General features: G+C 40.2%; 1 protein-coding gene across 1 annotated transcript in view; it reads right to left on the bottom strand.

Annotated features, from left to right (window-relative positions):
* Positions 1-19,972, bottom strand: part of LOC108793972 (steryl-sulfatase-like) — a 117,640-nt gene extending 97,668 nt beyond the window's left edge. Inside the window, exons 1-2 of the mRNA XM_018564936.1 lie at positions 19,840-19,972; positions 13,338-13,459 (exon numbers count right to left, since the gene is read on the bottom strand). Of these exons, the coding sequence (XP_018420438.1) occupies positions 13,338-13,459; positions 19,840-19,970 (253 nt within the window). The 5' untranslated portion in view covers positions 19,971-19,972. The remainder of the gene's footprint in view (positions 1-13,337; positions 13,460-19,839) is intronic.
* Between the last annotated feature and the right edge of the window lie 2,528 nt (positions 19,973-22,500).

Raw genomic sequence — 22,500 nt, forward strand, 5'->3', positions numbered from 1 at the left:
GTGCGGGGGCAGGGAGATGGTGCCGTCAGATGAGCTGCGGAGGGGATCGTGGCGGGCAGTGCTGAGGTCCCCACCGCTGCGACCCGTCCTGTAGGTAACCGCTCCTCCCGGCCGCTTCAGCTACACAACGGCTGGGAGGAGAGAGAGCTGACAGGAGGGATCGCAGCTGCGGACATGGTCTACATCTCTGTCGGATGCAGACTGTGTTGCTGAATCTGCGACGACACTCGGATCCTTGCGGCCAGCGCTCTTTCAGTGAATGCTGGCCGAAAGGATTGTGAAGAATTGATTGGTAAGGTCTTGGCTGGGGGGGCACGGACTGGGGTTACGTGTGTGCGTGTGTATATATATGTACAGGGGTTGTATTTTTTTTACATGTGGTGGGGGGAGGGGGGAGTAGAAGTGTAATAGGCTGCATTCACATCTTTATTTTGGGTGCAATTAGGGATTTCTGCATCAGGAACTTGCGTTTTCCTGCAACAGAAATCCCTAAATTTGGCGTTTACAAATGGCAGCTGTCACCTAAGTTACCGATCACTAAGTTACGCCTGCACTCCGCATGTAAAGATACGTGATATGTTTACATTCAGTTAGGAATCAATCACTCTCCCTGGACGCATCGATTGTGCATTCAGGGAGAGTGTTTTCTAACCGCATGTGATCATATCACATTGAGTGGCCAGTTTATTATGACCACCTGACGTTTGTAGGCTAATTAGCTATAATTTCGCGCTGAAGTTGCTAGAGGGCCAGACCATTAAAAATAGAAAAGCAGGTTGTTTACCACAACAGTAGAAGGATTTTTTTTCTGAAGATTTGGGTAAGCAACGCGATTTAACAGCCTTTGAACGTGGGATGATTGTTGGTGCTCAAGCCATGGAGCGAGGATCAGCAAAACAGCAGAATTTGTTAAATGTTCAAGAGGGGCTCATTGTTAAAGTGTTTAAAGACTGGACTGTCAGCCGAAAATCTGGGTTTGAACGTGCGAATCGTGGCCGTCAGCGACTAGGCAATGTTAGGGCAGAACGGAGAGTGGCAAGACTGGTACAAGACAACAGAAGGGCAACAGTGCAGTGTCAGATTCCTCGCATCACCTTTCAACATCTCGTGGAGTCAAGGGTCGGCCCAACGAAGTCATCTCGTGGAGTCACGAGGCGGCCCAACGAAGTACTGATGGGGTGGTCATAATAATCTGGCCACTCAGTGTATAAGTGCAGGTAACTTTTAAAGGCAGCAATTAATTGTATACTGTAGGCAGGTAAACAGTTGCTCAAGTGAAGTAGATGTTAACTCTAGCTAGAAAAAGGTGATATCAGTTAGGCTTCTGGTCTCTTGAAGGCTAATTTCAGTTATAACTTCAACACTTCAACACTTCCTGTTCCTACACCGGTTCTAAGGATTATTAGTTAAGGCAGTCAATTAATGAGGGCTCATTCAGCAGATACAGCTCACAGATCTCAACAAGAAGATGGGTGCTGTGCAAGTGACATACTCCATTTATCTCTATGGATGAATAAAGCTGTCATTCAGCTATAGCACGGGTGAGGGCAGGAACAGACATTGATATGCTCACACGCAATGTGTCTGAGTAACAGCTCCATTCATCCGTATATTAAAGCAGCCTGTCATTTATGCAGGAAAGCTGCTAAGGGAATTCACCTAAGATCACCTTTAATCCTCTTTCTCTCCCTAATGAAAGCCAGTATACCAATTACAATTTTTAATCTACTGTATTCAGTTCCATTCTCCTTTCAACCCCCAATAGCATTCACTGTACCGACCACTTCCATAATTAAAATGGAATATAATATTGTGTATTTACCACAATATAATATGGTGGTGTGTTATATAGATTTTGACAGTTGTAGCATGAAGTAGACACCATAATAGCTTTACTATGTTTGTGGCATCTATAACATATTAAAGTAAAGAAAAAAAATCCAAAATTATTACAAAATTAAACTAATTCGTTTTATTTTTCATCATTTCACCCATTGCTGTTTTCCTTCATGTGCTGAAAAGGGTCACACCTTCAAGTTTATTTCTATGTGCGGAGTTGACGGACAGAGAATATCATCTTACAAAGAATAAAATACAACAATCCAAATACAGTGCAGCTCATATTAACAAATGATTAAACAATGTGCACAAAAGTTAAAAGAATACATTAATTCCTTCCACACCTCCTTCAGTCAATTTATTAAACAAAATTTTGTTCCCTCTAACACACAATATCATTTTTCCGACACTAAAAGGATGGCTTGTCATCTATCAGAACTGTAATAAATAATCCTATTTTTAGATAACTGTCTACAGAGTAGCCAATCTCTTCATTCTGTTACCAAGAAACTAATATAACTAATGACTTTGTTTTCTCAAGCGATGAATCACACACAAAACAGAGCCACTGGAAACAATCTGTGAATTATTTGTCTCGATAAATCCTGCAAATATATTTTATACAACACCTTCCAATCAAACTGTGAGCAGCTTCTGTTATATAGCCCAGAGACAGAAGATATCTCTTGTTTTCAGCCGATACTAACTATAATAATTCCTGTTCTAAGAATTCTTAGCCATTTATCCATATGACTATCAATGTCGTAAAGCTATAAAAGAAGAATTATTACTTCCCCTGACATGCCAAGTGCATCAACTGTTTGGGCAACTGACCTCTGTCAACCTTACCTGTTAATAATCTGTAGCTGGATTTGTTAAAATGAGAGGCATGGCAGTAATATCGGGAAACTAGCAAAAATGTTATCCACTTGGACTAAATGTTCTGTTAACTTTTTCTGTTCATATTTTTATTACCTGTAGTCTTTTTTTCCTTTAATTAAAAAGTGATATGTCCAGGGTGCTGCAATATCATAGCATTGAAATTGCATGCAACAAAGCAATTTGCTATAAAAAGTTTTCATATGCCTCACGATTTCTAAAATGGATAGCCAGTAGCCATATTATCTAGGATTCCGACATAATTCAAGTTGACATATCATTCCCAGATAGGGCTTAAACATATCAAAACAGTCCAAACCCTAATAAACAACTACTATACAAGTCATCTCCTTATTGCAGTGATTCATATTTGAAATGTCTAAGATACAAACATCTGTGTTCATATTTTAAGCAATTAGTTTTACAAAAAATTAATAGAGGGACAGTGAAAGCTGGGAAGAAAAGAGGAGAAGAAAAGGGAAAGAAAAAGAAGAGAAAAAAAGGAGGAGGTGGTTGTCAGGAACGCAGGCTGTGCCGGACTCTGAGGCCAGCGCGGGGACGGCCCCGTCATCGGCGTCCAGTTGCTAGGCGACGGGCGGCCGTTCCGCAGCGCTCCTCCTCTCCTTCTCACAGGCAGTGTGACGCGACGGACGAGGCCCGGCGGCGTCCCGTTGCTAGGAGACGCTCGGGTCGGGTCTCGTCTCCGGCTCCGCCCCCAACAATTGCCTCTGCCTACTTAAACTGAGGCTGAACACTTGCTCGACGTTCTAGCAAAATAGTACGTCGAGCAAGCTATTAGGAACCCCATCGTGAGCAGAGACCCTGTGACCAGCTTCTGGAGCTACAGTTCATCGATCCCGCCTGCAGATACCCCCAGCACCAAGGAACATACACTTCCCCTGACTGGACTCTCACCAAACAGCAAGTATATCACTGCCATTCTATATACAGGGGAAGTGTTGGTACTGCCACCTTGTGGGGAAGTCTCATATTACATCCTCTCTGCTCTTCTGCTATCTACTCCATTATTGCTGCTTATCCATAGTTGTTGTCACCTGCATGTACTCATAGTGGGCTTAGTGACGTTAACTGGCTCTCTCTTCAAACACTGTTGCACCATATACCCTGGACGGTAATTCCTCAAACCATATGAGATGGATTAGTTCGATCCTTAGTGAAGCAACTAAGGAATCAAACTACAATTCACAACACGGCCCCAATGCTATATAATTGGGAGCGTGATTATACAACAAGATTACAACTCAATGCTCCCAGGATAAATGGTGTATGATGTGTAAGGGGTTCCGACTGCACTCACTGACTTAAAGTGTTACTGCGAACCTCCCTACTGAACCATTTCCACTTACCTCCGCAGCTGAGATCCAACACTCGCCATCGTGCTCACAGGAAGCGTTACAGTTTGCTAGAACCCCCCATTGTAGGGATATGGATCCAGCGGAGCTTGCCGCGCACCTCGTTACCCTTACTCAACGCATCGAGGCGCTCACCGCAAACGTGACTGAACTAAGGGCTGAAAATCGAGATCTTAGAGGCCGACTCGCCCAACACCGAGACGCACCTGAGGCTCCAAGGGAGGGGCCAGAGCCCAAGGTCAGCCCCCCAGATGCCTTCTCTGGCAATAGACGACATTACCGGGATATCATCAACGCTTGCAATCTCATGTTCGATCTTAATACCAAGGACTTACGTAAACGACCACATCAAGGTAAGGACCCTCATATCATATCTACGTGGTGAACCCAGAGCATGGGCTAACACCTTTATTGAGAATGAGGATCCGATACTTGACTCCTACCCAGAGTTCATCCAGGCAATGGATCTCCTCTACGAAGATCCCTGTAAACAGCTTACAGCCGAGTCCGCCATCCGTAGCCTGAAACAGGGAAAACGACCCGTCGAAGACTATATCGCGGAATTCCAAAGATGGGCTAGAGAGACTCAATGGAATGAGTTAAGCCTACGAAATCAGTTTCGTCTGGGGCTGTCCGAAATGCTGAAGGACGAACTCGCACGCGCAGACCTACCGGTTACGCTAGACGCACTTATCCACAGAGCCGTGGCCATTGACCGGCGTATCCGAGAGCGCAGGGCGGAACGAGGGAGTGGATACCCCAGTCCGATCCCGAGACCAAGTCCGCCTAGGAGAGAGGAACCTATGGAGATAGGTGCACTTAAAGGGCCCCTTACCCAGGTCGAGAAGAACCGCAGACGTACATATTACATCCTCTCTGCTCTTCTGCTATCTACTCCATTATTGCTGCTTATCCATAGTTGTTGTCACCTGCATGTACTCATAGTGGGCTTAGTGACGTTAACTGGCTCTCTCTTCAAACACTGTTGCACCATATACCCTGGACGGTAATTCCTCAAACCATATGAGATGGATTAGTTCGATCCTTAGTGAAGCAACTAAGGAATCGAACTACAATTCACAACACGGCCCCAATGCTATATAATTGGGAGCGTGATTATACAACAAGATTACAACTCAATGCTCCCAGGATAAATGGTGTATGATGTGTAAGGGGTTCCGACTGCACTCACTGACTTAAAGTGTTACTGCGAACCTCCCTACTGAACCATTTCCACTTACCTCCGCAGCTGAGATCCAACACTCGCCATCGTGCTCACAGGAAGCGTTACAGTGGTTGGGAAGGGGGCAAGAGAGGTAACTAAAATGGACAGAGATTATTGGGCCATGAAAATGGTACATTAAGGAAGTGTGGGAGGGCTTCTTTCCAACCTCTCTCTCTAGAGTGCTTCCTGTATCCAAGGCACCTGTATTTTTGAATGCAGGTACAATTTGTAGACCCATGTACGCCAGAATTATTCATCTCTATGATACATGGTTGCAGTGAGGTCTTCCATGTTCCTAAGTTTAACAATTCTAACAAAGCACAATTGTAGTGAAGGGGGTGTCTCCTGTCTCTCTAAAGATGGGATACAGGCCCTAGCTGCGTTCACTAGATCTATTAGCAATGAGCATTTATATTTGCCCATGGGAAACCCCAAATGCAGAAGATAGGCAGCAGTGTGTTCCCCAAAGTTGATTTATATTACTTTACATATGTGGTTTTGGACCTATTACCAGAAGCGTCTCATTCATAGGGATTTCCAGAACATGTGAAGGACTGTATCCTATTGCTCTTATCTTCAACACACTTTAGATACCTCTTGGAGTCTTCTCGAGATAGAGAATCAGTGAGAAAAGTACAGCATGTCATCCCTCTATTCTGGGATAAAATGTGTTTGTAGATCCCTTTTTCACATAAGCAGGAGCGGCGCGTGAAATTGGTCTGGGTGACTTATTAGGAGAGAATGGTTATTAGACAAGATTTGCTGAACCTACTGCTCTGTCTGCATTGTTTCTCAAATAAGGTGGTTTTGTGAGTGTGGTCATATTTTCTATAGGGAGAAATTAGAAAATTATACAACTGTAAGATTTTCCACCTGGATGAAGGAGGGCAGTGAGTAGAGTACACAAGGGTACAAGGGTAAAGTACCCAAGGAACTCTGGTGGCCTTATATAATTTTTGCATCTAAACTTAAGGTTCCTATGAAGCCTTAGGAATTGTGTATCTATCAAATAGAGTTAAAAATCCTGGTTGCCCAGAACTGGGGTCAAGTTTGTAATGTCCTGATCCAATTATTTTTTAAGGACAGTTGAGAGCACCAAATTTAGGCTAGGGACTATGGTGGGGGGGATTCCTAAATTACTTGAAATGGGTTTGTGGCAGCAGAGGAAAACACTAAAGGAGTAGCACTGCTCTCCTGTTCTAAGGCAATCCAGTTTGGAATCTGAGTATCTGCACCAGTCCAAGATTCCTGCAAGGTGGGGTGCTTTATAATATTTAATGGTCTCAGGGAAATTGATTTCTCCATTCAGCTTAGCATATGAGAGAACAATAGTCCAGTCTAGTTTGTTTTTGGCCAAGGTGACGTTGGTAAATTCCATGAGTAGAACAAAGAAGAATAAATATAATTATTTATTTTTTGCATTGTTACCTTTGTAGATAAAAGATTCATAGAAGGATGTTTTACTGAATAACAAGGGCATCACTCTAAAAATACTACATGCCCCATTTTTGCAGTACTGAACAACAGTATTGTTTTCTTTTAAAGTTAGTTAAAAAATAGCCCCCCAGGCCATGAGACGCTAATGCTTGTTTAGTCTAGGAGGCATGGAATAGGCAGAGTTACTTAACTTTTTCCTAGTCTCTGCAGGCTTTCTTCATGCTGATATGAGGTAGTGAACCTAAATGTAATTTTTAAACAAAACCTCATCTGTCTTTCAATAACTTTTTGTATTTGCCTGCAGAGCATAATTCAGACAGTGAGAAGGGACTATAATTGCAAGCCAATTGGGCTGGTTCAGTCCCCTAACCAAGCGGTATTGCTTTAAGTAGAAAACAGGGAGCTCAGAACCTGTCTGCTATTTGGCAGGGGTGCATTTATTAGAAAACCATCTAAACAAATGTATTGTTTTGTTGTTAGGAAAGACAGTTCAAACTTTTATATTTCAGCTGTGCATTTTGCTGTTTTCCTTCATTGTCACTTTAACATTGCATCATACTGCTCTTGGAAAAAAAATGCTTATTGGTTGGCTTGACTTTCCTGGCTGACAGCTGAAATGTTCCTATACAAGAGTTGCAATAGGGTTGTCCGCTGAGTGCTTTGTCATTATTGATGGGTGTAAAAGAACAACACAAAGAAAGGGTGTTTGATGAGATTGAGGAAAAATATACATCCTCCAAAACTTTGCTGTTCAGGCTTTGACTTTTCTTGTATGTTCACATATACTAAAACAATATTGTAAATTACAGGTCAGGCCTCACTTTTTAGTCTTTATAGTAGAGCAGATCAACTATGTGACTGCATATCTGAGCTAGAAACTACAAAACGAGAAGATGTAACTATAGATTTCTCGTTTCTAGCTTTACTTCTAAAAGAACAATAAATGTTCTGCAATCTTTTATTGAGGTATGCTATGGTAACAGGCAAAAAAGTATAAACACACACAGGATCAGAGCAGAGTAGATGTGATACTTCTAAAATACACTAAAACCTCACAGCTGCAAGAACAAAAAGTGTGTTGTCTACCTTCTCTACCATCCTCCACAGCATTGCTTTGCTACAGATATTCTTTAATTACACTAAATGCACTCTCAACTTGTTGAATGATCTTTCAGCTTTCCTACTAAACTGACTGTGTTCTAGTTTTTTTTCCTGCAACTGACCAGGCTTTCAGATTTTGACAACTGTCTGGTATTGACCTTGCTTTGCATTGTATATTGTTACTTTCCTGTCTCACCTAATCCAAAATCTATTATAGAATATGAGTTAGATCGGCCTGCCCTAAACTTCATTTTTCTTCTGAATATAAAGACCAGAGGTCCCCAAACTTTTTTTTTTAAAAAGGTCCAGTTCACTGTGCATCACACTTGAAGTCCGACTGTGGTCAGTAAAAGTAAACAAATGGCCGGTGTCAGTGCAAGCAAAAATGTCCCTTCAACAGTGGTCAGTGGAAATAATACATGCCCCTTTGTCAGTGGTAAGAGTGGTGCCTATGCTAGTGGAAATGGTACTCCTGTGTGTCTGTGTCAGAAGTGCCCCTGTGTCAGTATAAATAATGCCCCATCATAGATGTTTAGTTGGCATTTATTTACATGCCAGGCTGCATGGTAAGCACCACTCCTCTCAATAGACTGGGCAATACAGATATCATAGAAAGGAGATCACTTGACTTGATGGTGCCTGGTACATTGCTGGATGCTAGAACACTCTATGTTCTAGTGTCAGATGCCTGCTGTAACACTACACAATGTCTTTCCCTGGCAAACAATGAGAAAACCCTGCTTATAGGGCCTTCTTATTGAAGAGACCATGTCAACAGGTGGACTGTTACTGGCCTGTGAGATGTAGTTTGAGGAGCACTGATTTAGACCCTACATAGTAGTTTGTCTGCAAAGTACTGTATAATTAAATTAAGCCTGTGCTGACCAGATTGTTTACTACCTCGGAATCATGTCAGTTGCTCCAATTTTGGCCTGTTTGCTGAACACAATTTAGACTTGCCTGACCAGACATTAGCCTGTGTTTAACTTGGACCGCTTAAATGATTCTGCTTTGCTCCCTGCACTGCTTTCATGTCACTTAGAAACATGACTTTGCTAATAACATTTGCGACCAGAGTGTAGACACTAGTAGTGCTGGGTTACTGCTAATGATCCATATCAGAGGACAGTAATCAACTGACAAGAGTATTTAATACTGAGCATTACTTTCTTATGAAAATCCACATCTCCCTTTCATTTTTGTGATGAAGTAGTGAGATGAATTGCTGCAATTTGTTTTTACACTCTACATCAGTTTTACAAAATCAATGAGTAGTTTAATACAAATGCACATAAAAATAATTTTACCTGCTAACACTTAATACAATATTTCAGTTAACCATTCATGACAAAAGCACTGTAATGCGATAATAAAAGCAAATTATGTTAATACTATAGTTAGTACTACTAAAAATGTTATTATTGTTATTATTATTATCATCATTGTTATTATTATCTTTATTCACCCAAAACCTTCCTGTAGTTTTGGATGGCATAAATACAGCATTAGCTATCCCAGAATGGTTCAGCTTATGTTTAGCCATCTTATGCTAATTAACACCTTGGAATGATGCTAAGCAAATGAGACACAGAAATAGCTTTCTGGAATAACATAATGAATGTGCAAATGAACCTCTTTTTCAATAACAGCTGAACACTCAGCTGTCATTTAGTTTTTTAGTTTTTTTTTTCATTTTTAATGTATCTTTCAGCAAACACCATGTGAATTGTTTACAATTTCAGCTAATGGTGGTCCCATATCAGACTTTTGGTATGTCTCTTTATTAAATAGTGATTAACAATTTCATTAAGAAGAACACATTGTATAATATAATGAACTGAATGTAAAAATATGTGCCGTTTTACAATGATAAACGCTAGAAAAAAATAGAATACAAGACTTTTTATATGGAACTGTGCAAGGAGCAAAGTTCGACCCGAACTGAAGTAGTTTGTACTTCGAGAAAATGACGAACTAATGCAGCCATTTGGATCCAAAGAAACCAGTTAACAGCAATGCACTTCCTGGCTTCTGAACTGTTTTCAGCTGGCTTGGAAGGTTCAATCTTGGAATTGTGTTATGTGTCAGCCCCTTCCCTATAAAATTCAGTGTTCCCAGCTGCATTTGTTCAGTGTGTGTTGGAGCACACATGAGGTAGTTATGGAAAGATAACAGACTTCAGGGAAAGCTAGGTGCTAAAGCTGGTGCTGACTGATGAAAACCGTATATGCACACTGTTTTGCACGCTCCTACAGGAGATTAGGGAGAGATCAACAGACAATATGGAGGAAGATATACCCAAAATGTTTTATGAAATGTCAATTTCTAGATTTTAAAATGGCTGGTGTGGGTCATGTCCTGGGGTCTAGTACAAATGATTAAATACTGTGCACTTACCCGATACCATATTCTGGGAGCTTTTTACAGTGCAATAAATACACTATAATGCAGATTGTTCTGATTAAAATGGGGTTTTGTAAAGGTGATTAAATACTGTGCATGTACATACTACAATATTTACAACAAAATAAATACGCTATAATGCAGGTTTTTAATTAAAGGTTAGCTGGTGTGGGTCCTATTGACAAAGCGGACTAGTCAAAGTGTTTAAAGACTGCAACAACTATTTTGGAAGCTTTTTAATAAAAAATAACTCTAATTTTTTTTGTTATCAGCTTTCTGGTTTAGGTCCTTTTCAAAATGCAGCTTAGTATAAGTGCTTAAATACTGTGCACATAGTCACTTCAATATTTTATCATCTTCTTCTGTTAAATACATACACTCTAATGTGGATTTAAAAAAAAAAAAAAAACTTTCCTGGTGTCTCCCTCTTAAACTATGGCCTACTAATGTAACTATAGCCTACTAACACAGCAATGCACCCTCACTCATGTTATTACAATGCAGCTTCTTAGTCACAAATTCACCCTGCTATGTTGAAGGCCCTCTCTGACACATTCAGCAGGGCAGTTTAGTACTTAAAGCACAGCCACCTTCAGCCAATGGTCAAGCATGGACACCCAAATGTTCACATTGATCACTAGTTTTATTTTATTTACAGCCAGCCTTTACACATTAGGAGTTCTCTATGCCTACAGGCCGGTTTGACCAGTTACCATCAGGAGATGCAGCAAAGAGGTTAGCTAGCTTGGAGTGGGCCACCTTGTGCTTCCTCTTGGATGGTGGCATAGATCCCTGTACACTGTTCCCCTTGGATCATGGAGGAATTACATATTCCCCAAAAAGTCGCCTAAATTTCCTTTTGTCTTTGCCACCATCAGCACAACCCTCCTCCTCCTCAACTCCAGCACCCCAGCGCTCCTCTTCCTTCTCACCAGTACCCCAATCCTCCTCCTCCTGTTTATTGCCAGTCCCCTAGCCCTCCTCTTTAAAATTTGACAAGATGTTTTCAATCAAAACTAAAACCCTGTCTGCAGCAGCAAGTTTATATTATCTAAACTGTACCCCCCTCCCCAACACTTAAACCCTACTAGTGTTCCAGAAAATGGTAGTCAGATACTGTACTTGCCACTGTGGTGCAGCAGAGGTCACAAACTGGTGGGGAGGGACTGCCTCTGCCAGCTGTATAGGAACAGCTTTAACGCTAGCAGTTTTGGCAAGCCAGCAGCTGTATTATCCATCGGACTATTCCTCTGATTTTGCCTGCACACTATTAATAGAGGGAGTTTGATCTTCAATTGCAGAGTTAAATTGATGTTAAACCCAAATTTAAAAAAATATATATATAGTGCTGCAGAACACAGCACTTATCATGTATTAATGTTCATATTTCTTTTATTGGTGTTCTCAAATACTCTTCTGAAAATGTTCTCCTCCCTGGTTGCTGCTTTCAAATGACTCCATCCCTTTAGGGTCCCATGTAGTCTGTTGTGTGCACGCTCCCAGCTGTTACCATGGACAAGTCTCCTTACGTCCATAGAAACAGCCACAGTGATAAGCCATCCCCCTGACCCTCCCCCTCCCAGCGCCTGCGCTGTCCGTAGTACACTACACACTAACACATATGCTTCCCTGCTTGGAGCTTAGAGGAATAAGTGTTCTCCTACCTGGAGCTGGTGGAGGTGAACAGCACACAATGCAAGTGTTTGTGCCCATATAGGAAGTAAAGAATGTACTGGGATATGTTTAGCCACCTGCTTGTAATGCATTCAGTTAAAAAAGATTCAGTTGAGGGGAAGGAAATGGCATATGTGTGTGTGCACCCAGAGTTATTTTAAGAATGCACAAAACCAGAAATGTGAGTGGAAAGAAGGAACAGAACGCACAGGTAAGGCTTTTAAAAGTAAAAACAAAATGATTTTGAATAAAAAATGAATGTGGATTTATGGAATGCTTAACATGTAGATATGTGTTAGTAGAAAAAATGTTGGGATATAGTGTCACTTTAAGCCTACAGGCACTGCTCACCTGTCGTCCCATTTTCCACTGACAGTGTCGTTACTGGGAACTGCAGTGCTTTCAATGGATAATGGGAACAAATATAGGTACATCAAAACGTGAGAATTAGCTCCAAACGATAGCACATTAAGGACACTCACTTCTTTGTAAAAGGGCTTCTTTGCCCACTTTTATTAACTCAAAAACTAGAAAGAAAAGTCAGCACAGGGGTGTTCCCTCACAGGGGTTTCCAAACAAAGTACAGTTTTTCTGTAAGCAACATAACATTTGTAAGTCTCACTGACTTCAGGTGGTTCCTTTAACCAAAACTTCTGGGCACACAGACTTGTCTTTTCACCACACAGGTGGATTGCCACACAGGCAAACTGCTCCCCAGTCTGCCAGACATACAGACTGGTTCCAGGATGGAGCTTCTCCCTTAGAAGGGTAGGAGATCTTAAAGAGGTCCTAACAAGCCACCTTGCCTCAGCTGGGCTTGTTACCTCCAAGTCTCCAGCCATCTCAACACTTCCCCCTAGAGGACAACCTTCAGTATAACATCTGGATCTATGGCATACAAATCCGCCATCCTGGCTAGACCCAGATATTTTATTCTGCCTGCTGCCGCAGAAGGTATAGGGCTTATTCCTACAATCAAACAAGAGACTCAAGTGAAGCAGAAAGCATGGAAGAACATTTGCAGGCTAACACAAGCAAAGCAGGTATCTTGGGGTGTCTGCTCTTAAGAAACTGCTAGTTTAGAACATTGACACGTTGACCTAAAAAAAGCAAAAATAATAGACTCTGAAAGTATTTGAACAACACAGACCGTTTCAAAATTAAACCCACACTGTGATAACAGGAGCTGTTATAGCTACAAGTTGTCTTTAGGTTGCTGAGGTTTTGCAAAATGTTTAAAACAGCAAGGGGTCAACATGGGAACCCACATGGAGATCAGTTACAGTTGGGAATATTGCTGTTGCCATGCCAGCACATAGAGACAAGATTGCATGCAGTCAGTAGTAAAATAAGAAAATAATATTTCCAGGATATATTCCAAACACTTATAAGATACAAGACTATACCTGATCTCACAGAATATCTGCCAGTCATGAATGCTGCTCGGCTGGGAGTACATAATGGAGATGCTGCTATGTGTTGAGTTAGCTTGGCTCCCCCTGTGGCTAATTTGTCTATATTCGGTGTTCTGAAAGTTAGAATTAAGAGCTGAATTTTAGCATAGGAAAATGTCAGACTAATATTTAGATCATTGGATTTCACAGTAAATATACCCTTCACCAAATAAATATTTACATGTAATCACAGTGCTTGTTAAAATTACTTCAAATACAAACATTTTATAGGCAGTGAAATAGTTCATTATGTTGTCATTAGGAGTAAAAGCAATTTCTTTTTTTTTAGGCTTCATACAGTTTAACAAATACTTTATTCTTTAGGGAAACATGTGGCAACACTCCACATTTTTCAAAGGAGTTAGATGTTATACCAGTCCTGTATATATAGCCATTAGGATGCTAAAGTATCTGCAAGCAGAAATCTGCTCAATTGCAATTTCTAATCTGTACCAGCATTTGAAATCACTGTAATGCCATTAAGAGGAATTTGCATTTGACAACATAATTTTACCAAACTATGACATAAGTTTAAATCAGCTACATTTTTTATGTTCCGTTCTAGTGACATTAAATTACTTTTTGAAATGATGGGTTGATTCCAGGAAACCATTTTATCTAACCTTCATCAACTTGTAAATGCATATTTGGTTGCTGAATATTTAAGTGGACTCAAAAAGTCAAGATTATCTGTTATAGGGAATGTATAGAAATGCCCATTGTACCCTAGCAGTACCCTAAAAGATTTACCTTTTGTCTTGAATTTCTTCTATAAACTAGCATTGCACTTGTGTGGCTTGAATCCCATAAATGTACTGTATATCTGCAGTGAGAGATCATCTACTGCACTGCCGCCTCTGGCTGTGAGATTTGGTGATTAACTACTGTGCTGTTCTCTGTACTCGTGGTTATGCAAGGATCTTATGTTAATACTGCTGCTACTTCATTAATTCTGTTGACCTGTGACTTCTGCACCTCTCTGCTTCTCGAATATTCTTGCATCCAGTCATCAGATCCGCTATAATTGGTGGGGCAGCTCTGTAAGATGTGGGGCACAGCTTCCACAGTTCAGGCGGCAACAACTGTTTTTTTTTTTCAGGATGGGATGTGTAAAAAAAGGTCTGTGTTCCCATTTGGGAGATTTCACCTCACATTGTCTAATTTATGAGTTTCAGATAGAAATCACCATTGATAAAACACATTTCTCATTTGTGATGAAGTTTAGACCTTGGCCAGGATATTATTGCTGTATGTGTCCCCAACTGTGAGATTTTTCCTCACTTCATGTCCAGGTGATGGATGTCAGACAAAGCAGGAAAACAAGATAAATCTCTTCTAAGGACAAATACAGCATTTTAAGATTGCACCATAAATATCCTCAGTGGGAAAATCTAACGACAGCCGCAATGGGTACTTTTAGATGGGAAAGTAGTAGAAATATCTCCCTTCACATTAATGTTCTCAAGGTCTGTTTTTTTGTGTTTTTTTTTGTAAAGCTTGTAATCATATAAGTATATGCAGCAGCAACATTTTCTAAATACTGTACATCTAGATACATCTCTTCTCAGGTTCATAGTATTGTACAATGATCACATGTGCCTAATTCTTATCTTGTTGCAAAACTATCACATAGGGTCTAATTGAAAACAACAACCTATATGCAGCCATTTATGAATTGAAACACCTAACATACTGCTGTTGGCTAGACACGTTGGTCATGTGAAAGAGTTTAGAAGCAGCATTTTCCTCATTCATGGCATTAAAGAGATTTACAAGCAACATGATATTAAAGCAGACCTAGACTTAGGCAACCTTCTCCCTCAAGCAAGTCATTCGTGAATGACATAGCACTTACAGTAGGCATTTTGTACCTGCTATGTTGTCTAGATACATTGTCATCCATTCCTCAGTGTCTGTGTATTTCCTGTTCCAAGATCTGCCCCATTCGTACACAATTATTTTAATCCAGTATTCAGATGCAGTACTGACATGTACATGTAAATAAGTGTTCTGCTGCCTATATTCTAATGAATATTTGCAAGGTAGCCAACTGATTTTAAAGCCCAAGTGCTGACTCTGTACTTCTCCCTCTAGTGCCCCTCCCTCTGGAGGTCCCCTTGGCCGTATTGTATGCAATTTTGTTATGTGTTCTTTACATCTGAGACACTTCTGACTTTCTGACCCTCCAAGATGCTCTTTTTATACCCAATTATGTTACTGACCTGTTGCCAAATAACGTAAGTAGTAGCAAAATGTTGTTCCAGATCTCCAATTTACTTTGCAAGCTTTTTGTTGCTCTGGCCCAACTTTTTTCAGACATATTGCTGCCGTCAATTTCAAAATTACCTTATTGTTTTCCTTAAAATGGTCAATTTTTCCTTGTTTAAGCAATTGTTACATTTTCTACTTTCTATTGTGAATAAAATATAGGTTTATGAGATTTGCAAATTATATATATATATATATATATTAGGGTTGCACAGATACCAAGTACAGTACTCGGTACAAGTACGAGTACATATACCGATACTTTTGAGCTCCAAGACTAGACTAGAGAAAAATTCAAAAATTAGGAGTGTAAGGAGCACACGGAGCTCCTGGGATTTGTACATCTCTGTTTTAATGTACAATTTTGTTTTTATAAATATAAATAAAGGGATGCACAGATACCAGTTTTGCGAGTACGAGTACTGGTACTTGCCGAGTACTGATACATTTTTGTTTATTGTCATGTGACAGTTTTTCTAAAGCAATACAGACTAATGATCTCAGGACAGTGGTGGGGCACCAGAGCCAGGTCCCAGCTGCAACCGCTGCAACCCTGGTAGTTCTCATGAAAATGCCAATTATCTGCACTGGTACTCGAAAAGTATCTGTGCATCCCTAATACACACACACACACACACTATATATAGATTGCCTATTAATGTGTTTGAATGATAGATCAACTTTAAACCATATGAATGATTGTTAAGGGGCAACAAACATTTTTATGGTTAAAGCTCATAAAAACGTTGTTTGCAATTAAGGAAGAAATATTTTCCTAAGCGAGAGCATGATCTGACTTCTGCTTGTTGTCAAACACTAATAATAGTATCTAATATAAATGTATGCTTTTATCTGGAAGAACGTTTTCCTTATACAAAGTGTTCAATGCAAAGATGCAATTAGATATCTCCTGACATTAACTACTCTGATTGCTTATTGTCTGATTAAAGAAGAACTTCATTTTATCGGTATTGCAATTTAGAACTATTAATATAACTTGTTACCAGTTATGTCTCAGTTTCTGAAGAAGGTAAGACTGGAGCCATGCAAATAAGCTGATCTTTAAAACCAAACAATACTAATCCTCCTTCAATTAAAGTGCATATCAAGTCACCATTTTTTAGTTTTTTGTTTTGTTTGTTTGTTTTGGATACAGTTGGTAAGGGTTAGACATGCTGACTTGTTATATTGTTGTCTGAATCCCTAAGGGAGAGATTTGACCTGGGGCCCACAGCATTGACAATTACAGCCCAGTTACCTAAATTTTAAAGTTGCAGCTCAATATAGTACATTCATTTTTTCTAACAAAATAAAAAAAAAAAATAGTACCATATCATGACAATTCATCCTTTGCAAGTACAGTGTTGAAGTTCATCTGTCTCAGGAACTTGAGCATGGGTGTTGCTAGCGCGGGGCACCAAGGACATATGCCCTTCATCTCTTGCCCCAGGTCCCAAGGCAGCAACTTTTTTATTAGGTTTACTGGCTGCCTTTGTGGCACTTCCCCCATTCCATCTATATATCTATAGGAGTGCTATACATATACACGTATTGTTCCTGCTAAGCGTGTGGCCCTGCCCATGCGCTAAATCCTTCAGCTTCTGTCACTAACAGGTCTATTCACTAAAGGGTGAAGAGTTTGGAGAAGGCAGGAGAAGTGAACATTCTAGGACAACATAGCTGATTTTGAAAAATTCTCCAATTCAGATCACTTTCCAGTTCAGCTATTTTGTCCTAGATTGTTCACTTCTCCTGCCTTCTCCAATCTCTTCACCCTTTTGTGAATAGACCCCTAAGTGTGAGAAAAGGACAGGGGATGTATTATTTGAGTAAGAAGGGGACAGGGTCTCTATTGTATGTGGGAGGAGAGGGCTGTATTGTTTTTGTGAGAAGAGCACCATATTGTTTGTGTGAGGAAGCAACAGGGGCTATATACACTGAGTGGCCAGATTATTATGACCACCTGACGTTTGTAGGCAAATTAGCTATAATGTCGCGCTGAAGTTGATAGAGGGCCAGACCATTATAAACAGGGAAGCAGGTTGTTTACCATGACAGTAGAAGTGATTTTTTTCTGAAGATATGGGTAAACAACGTGATTTAACAGCCTTTGAACATGGGATGATTGTTGGCGCTCGGGGCCATGGGGGCGTGTATCAGCAAAACAGCAGAATTCGTTAAATGTTCATGAACAGCTGTTGTTAAAGTTTTAAAGACTGGACTGTCAGCTGAAAATCTGGGTCTGAATGTGCGAATTGTGGCCGTCAGCGACTAGTCAATGTTAGGGCAGAACGGAGAGTGACAAGACTGGTACAAGACAACAGAAGGTCAACAGTGCATCAAATTACTGCAGATCCTAATCAGGGATCGGCTCAAATAATCTCTGAACACACTGCTCGCCGTACATTGCATCATGTGGGATATGAAAGCCGAAGTCCTGTTCGAACACCTTTGCTGTCTGCAGTTAACAAGATAAACGTCTCCAATTCGCACAGGAACACAGGGATTGGACAGTCGAGCATTGGAAAAAAGTCATGTAGTCTGATGAATCAAGTTTCCAGTTGCATCATGCAGATGGCAGAGTGAGAATTTGTCGGAAACAGCATGAAAGCATGCACCCCACATGCATGAGTACAATCCTTCAAACTGGTGGGAGCAGAGTTATGGTTTGGGGCATTTTTTCCTGGCATGATTTGGGCCCTTTAATTCGTGTGGAACAACGTCTGAATAGCACAACATACCAAAGTATCGTTGCTGATCAAGTTCATTCACAGAACTGGACAGTGATATTCATCGGGCATGGTGTAAGATTCCTTGCATCACCTTTCAACATCTCGTGGAGTCAATGCCAAGAAGAATCGCTGCAGTATTGAAGGCAAAAGGTGGCCCAACGAAGTACTGATGGGGTGGTCATAATAATCTGACCACTCAGTGTATGTATGAAGGGGACAGGGGCTGTATTATATGTGTGAAGAACAAGCAAAGGCTGCATTGTCAGATCCTACTATCTCCCAGCTTCATCCACATCTGTCATGGCTTAGGCTGAAAGAACCATGGTTCTCTTTAGGGTAACAGGAGGATATATACTAATGCCCAACTGTGATCCAAAACTCAGCATATAGTGAGCTATTGCCCGTTATATGCTGACAGTGCAGAACCACACTGCAGTCGGGATGGATCCCAACAATATTGTTGGGATCTACACTGCTGCCTGATTGACAGCTGGCTCTGTACACAATACCCAAAGATGAGGTTACAATGAGTAAATAGATACCCAACATGCACAGGTTAAAAATTGCATGCGTTCGTGAAATAGTAACAAAATACAGTACCCCAAATTGCCCATAGGTGACACTTTAAAAGCATGTACAGGTCATCAGTTTAGAGAGATCTGTGAATATTGGACCTATAATTATTGCTCTTACTCATGTGTAGCAATGCGTGTTACATGAGTACGCACACGCTTGAAAGGGATTTTATTTTTTTATTATTTTTAGATTTATTTTGATTAATATTTTCTTCTTTTTTTGCTATCACATAGGGGGGCTTTTCTTTATTGGTTTTTATTATGGTAATTTTGGAGTTACAACACATTCAAAATTATTCCTAGCTGTATACAGTACTTATATAAAGTGGACACACTTTACTCCATGTGTTACATACTCCAGATCCCTGTGCCACATACTTTTGACCCCTGTGTTCCGTGTTACACACTTCTGACACCCACACTCTGTGTGGTAAACACTCTTGAGTCATAGCAGAATAGGCTCAGGTTTTATTTAACCATACCCCTATAGCTACTACCGCTGTTACTGCAATTTTGCCACACGCACAATTCCCCATTATGTGCATCACTTTATTTTAATATTCATAGTGCCCAGAACATTTTGTCTTTATACCTTCAATGTCTGCTTCTTGTTCCAAAACTCTGTGACCAATTGTTTTAGAACATGCTAAAAATAAAAGGTACAGTTTTGTGTGTGTGTGGGAGTACAAATTGGGGTGTGGTTTTATGGGTGTGGTCAGTAGGTTGCCCCTGGATTTCATTTTGAAAATTTTTTAAACTTTTTTTCAAGCCTGTAAAAGGTAAAGGCTTTATTAGTGCCATTAATAAAGTGCACCATAAAAAATAAGATAAAATACATTACTAGAAAGGGAGACAAAATTAAGAAAACACATTTCAAACCTGAGCGTATTGTTCCCATAACATCCTATATCTCCAATGCCAATGTCATCAACCATTATAAGAATAAAGTTGGGCCATGACTTTGCAGTACAGAGACTGAACAAAGATATAATTACTGTCAAAAGCTTCATATTGCTGGAAAAAAAGTATAGAAAAGTTAACAAAATGTAGAACAAAGTAAAAATGAAACACATTAAGTAAATGAATGGTAGAAAGTTTCTCAATACCTTATTGAATACATTACAATAAACTGATCATTCATTTTTATATATACAGTATATTATTAAAAGGTGATGCATGAAAAAAAGTCAATATTATGCAGAGTATCAAAATAGGGATAAAGATGAAAAAAAATCAGCATGACAATTGAAAACTAATATAACAAACAGCATGCTTCCAATGACTGAAAAAAGACTAAGCATGTGAAAGCGGATCGAAAGAATAACAAAAAATGAATATGAATTTTGCATTATTTCATTTTGAGTTCCTTGAACTCATCCATAAATTTAGCCTGAGAGAACTTCCCAGAACTCCTGTTTTTAGGCTTATCTGAAGTTGCTTGTTATGCAGTACTGTAACTTTTCTCTTTCATAACATGTTTTTACTGGCACAAGGCTTCTTAAAAAATGCTTTAAGGTGAACGGATGATAAAATATAATGATTATATGATGTGTAACAAAACAGAATGACAGCTGATAGGACTGCTTAGTTTTCTTCGAGTCATCAGTTTAGTTAACTGGCTCTACTGGTCATAATTGGTTCCAAACTGTCAAATATATTAGATCCAACAAAATCAACTCCCCATTGTTTTGCCAAATCCTTATACTGATTAATAAATAGTGTAGGCAACACGAAGAGGGTTATTCACAACATGGTGAAGAGTTTGCAGAAGGCAGAAGTGAACAATCAAGGCCAGAAATAGCTGATTTGGAAAAACCTCCAAATTCAGCTCACTTTCCAATCCTAGATTGTTCACTTCTCCTGCATTCTCAAAACGTTTCACTCTTTTGTGAATTATGCTATACGAGGCTGCTTACAAGCATTATGCATTCAGAATTGTATTCCTGATTTTTTTTCTTTTAATGGTGTTTTGTTATTAACAATTAAAGGGTTACCTAGGTTTGGTCTGGGACCAAGCTCAAGTAGTCCTTCAGAGCCTGTTCACACATAATGTGATGACCTGTGTTGTGCCTCTCCGGATCAGCGCAAGTCGCCACTAGGACACATAGATAACAATTGTTCTCTATGGGGTCTATTCACGAAGCTGCCAAGGGCAGCCGAGTGAATGACCGATCTGAAGTGAAGTGAGCCGAACACTGTTTGGCTATTCACTTCAGGCTGGTACGGCTAATTTCAGCCGTACATCGGCTGAAATCAGCCGTACATCGGCTTGCTTCGTGTGGCTTCGGGTCGGCCGAACATGCTCAGCATACTTGTTCGTGGCGTGTTTATAAGGTTAGTAAACCAACCCCTATGAGTCATTAGGGTAAATTGTGTTATATCGAAATTATCAGGTCTCAAATTTAGCAGAGCTACAGCTGGTTGAAAAGGGGGAGTGTTACTGAAGAGGGAATGTATAAAGGCAAATATTTTGCGCCAAAAACGTTGCGCTATCGGGCAGGCCCACCAGATGTGGAGCATTGTGCCCGGGGTGTCACAGTGGCGATAACACTGAGGAGATGAAGGGAAGATATGGGCTAGTCTAGAGGCAACATAATACCAGCACATTAAGACTTTATAGTTGGTCTCCACTGCCGCCGCACATTGAGAGGAGGTCTTGACCATGGTCCATATTTGTTCCCATTGTTCAGGATCCAGAGTTACTATAGCACTATTAATAAGGATAATTGTGTGCATGTGTGTATGTTTCATACCTAGATAATTGGGATATCAGTTAGTTGGGCTTTTATTTGGGTAAAAAGGAATAATACTGAACCTGATTAACCAAAATAACAGGTAACTACAATACATGAAACACCCATATGAAATGATATTTACCTGCCAATTTACACGGTAGTTTGTTTTTGAGAAGTCATTGGTCTTAACCGCTTTAAGCATAATAGATACTGTACATCCACATCTGTGCATAACTTGTATTGCCATTGATACATATATTCCTTTAGAACAGTCAGTGTTTTATTTAAAACCTGCAAATGAATTGTAGGAGAGAAGCATTCCAGGCCCCGGTCCTAGTTGTATTTCATTTATTTATTTTAACAGACAGCTACACCAAAAGGTCACTTATGCCTAGATGTTTGTATGCATATATTGCAAAAACAGAACTAGACTGTCTATAATGATCCTATTAACCTATCTAAACTGTGGTGATATATTATTAATTTATTAAATCTAAATAGGCCTTACCAGTTACTATATAGTACAGCACCAAACCATTTATTTATTTTGCCCACACTGGGGTCTATTCACGAAGCTGCCGAGGGTAGCCGAGTGAATGACCGATCTGAAGTTAAGTGAGCCGAACACTGTTCGGCTATTCACTTCAGGCTGGTACGGCTAATTTCAGCCGTACATCGGCTTGCTTTGTGTGGCTTCGGGTCGAACTGCTGTTCGGGCTATTCTTAAAGATGCCGAACAGCAGTGAGTGAATAGCAGCATGCCACCGAGCGGTATTTGGCTCGGCTGTTCTGCTCGGTCCCTCAG

This window comes from Nanorana parkeri, unplaced genomic scaffold (genome assembly GCF_000935625.1).
Source record: "Nanorana parkeri isolate BGI_ZX_2015 unplaced genomic scaffold, ASM93562v1 scaffold797, whole genome shotgun sequence".
NCBI lineage: Eukaryota > Metazoa > Chordata > Amphibia > Anura > Dicroglossidae > Nanorana > Nanorana parkeri.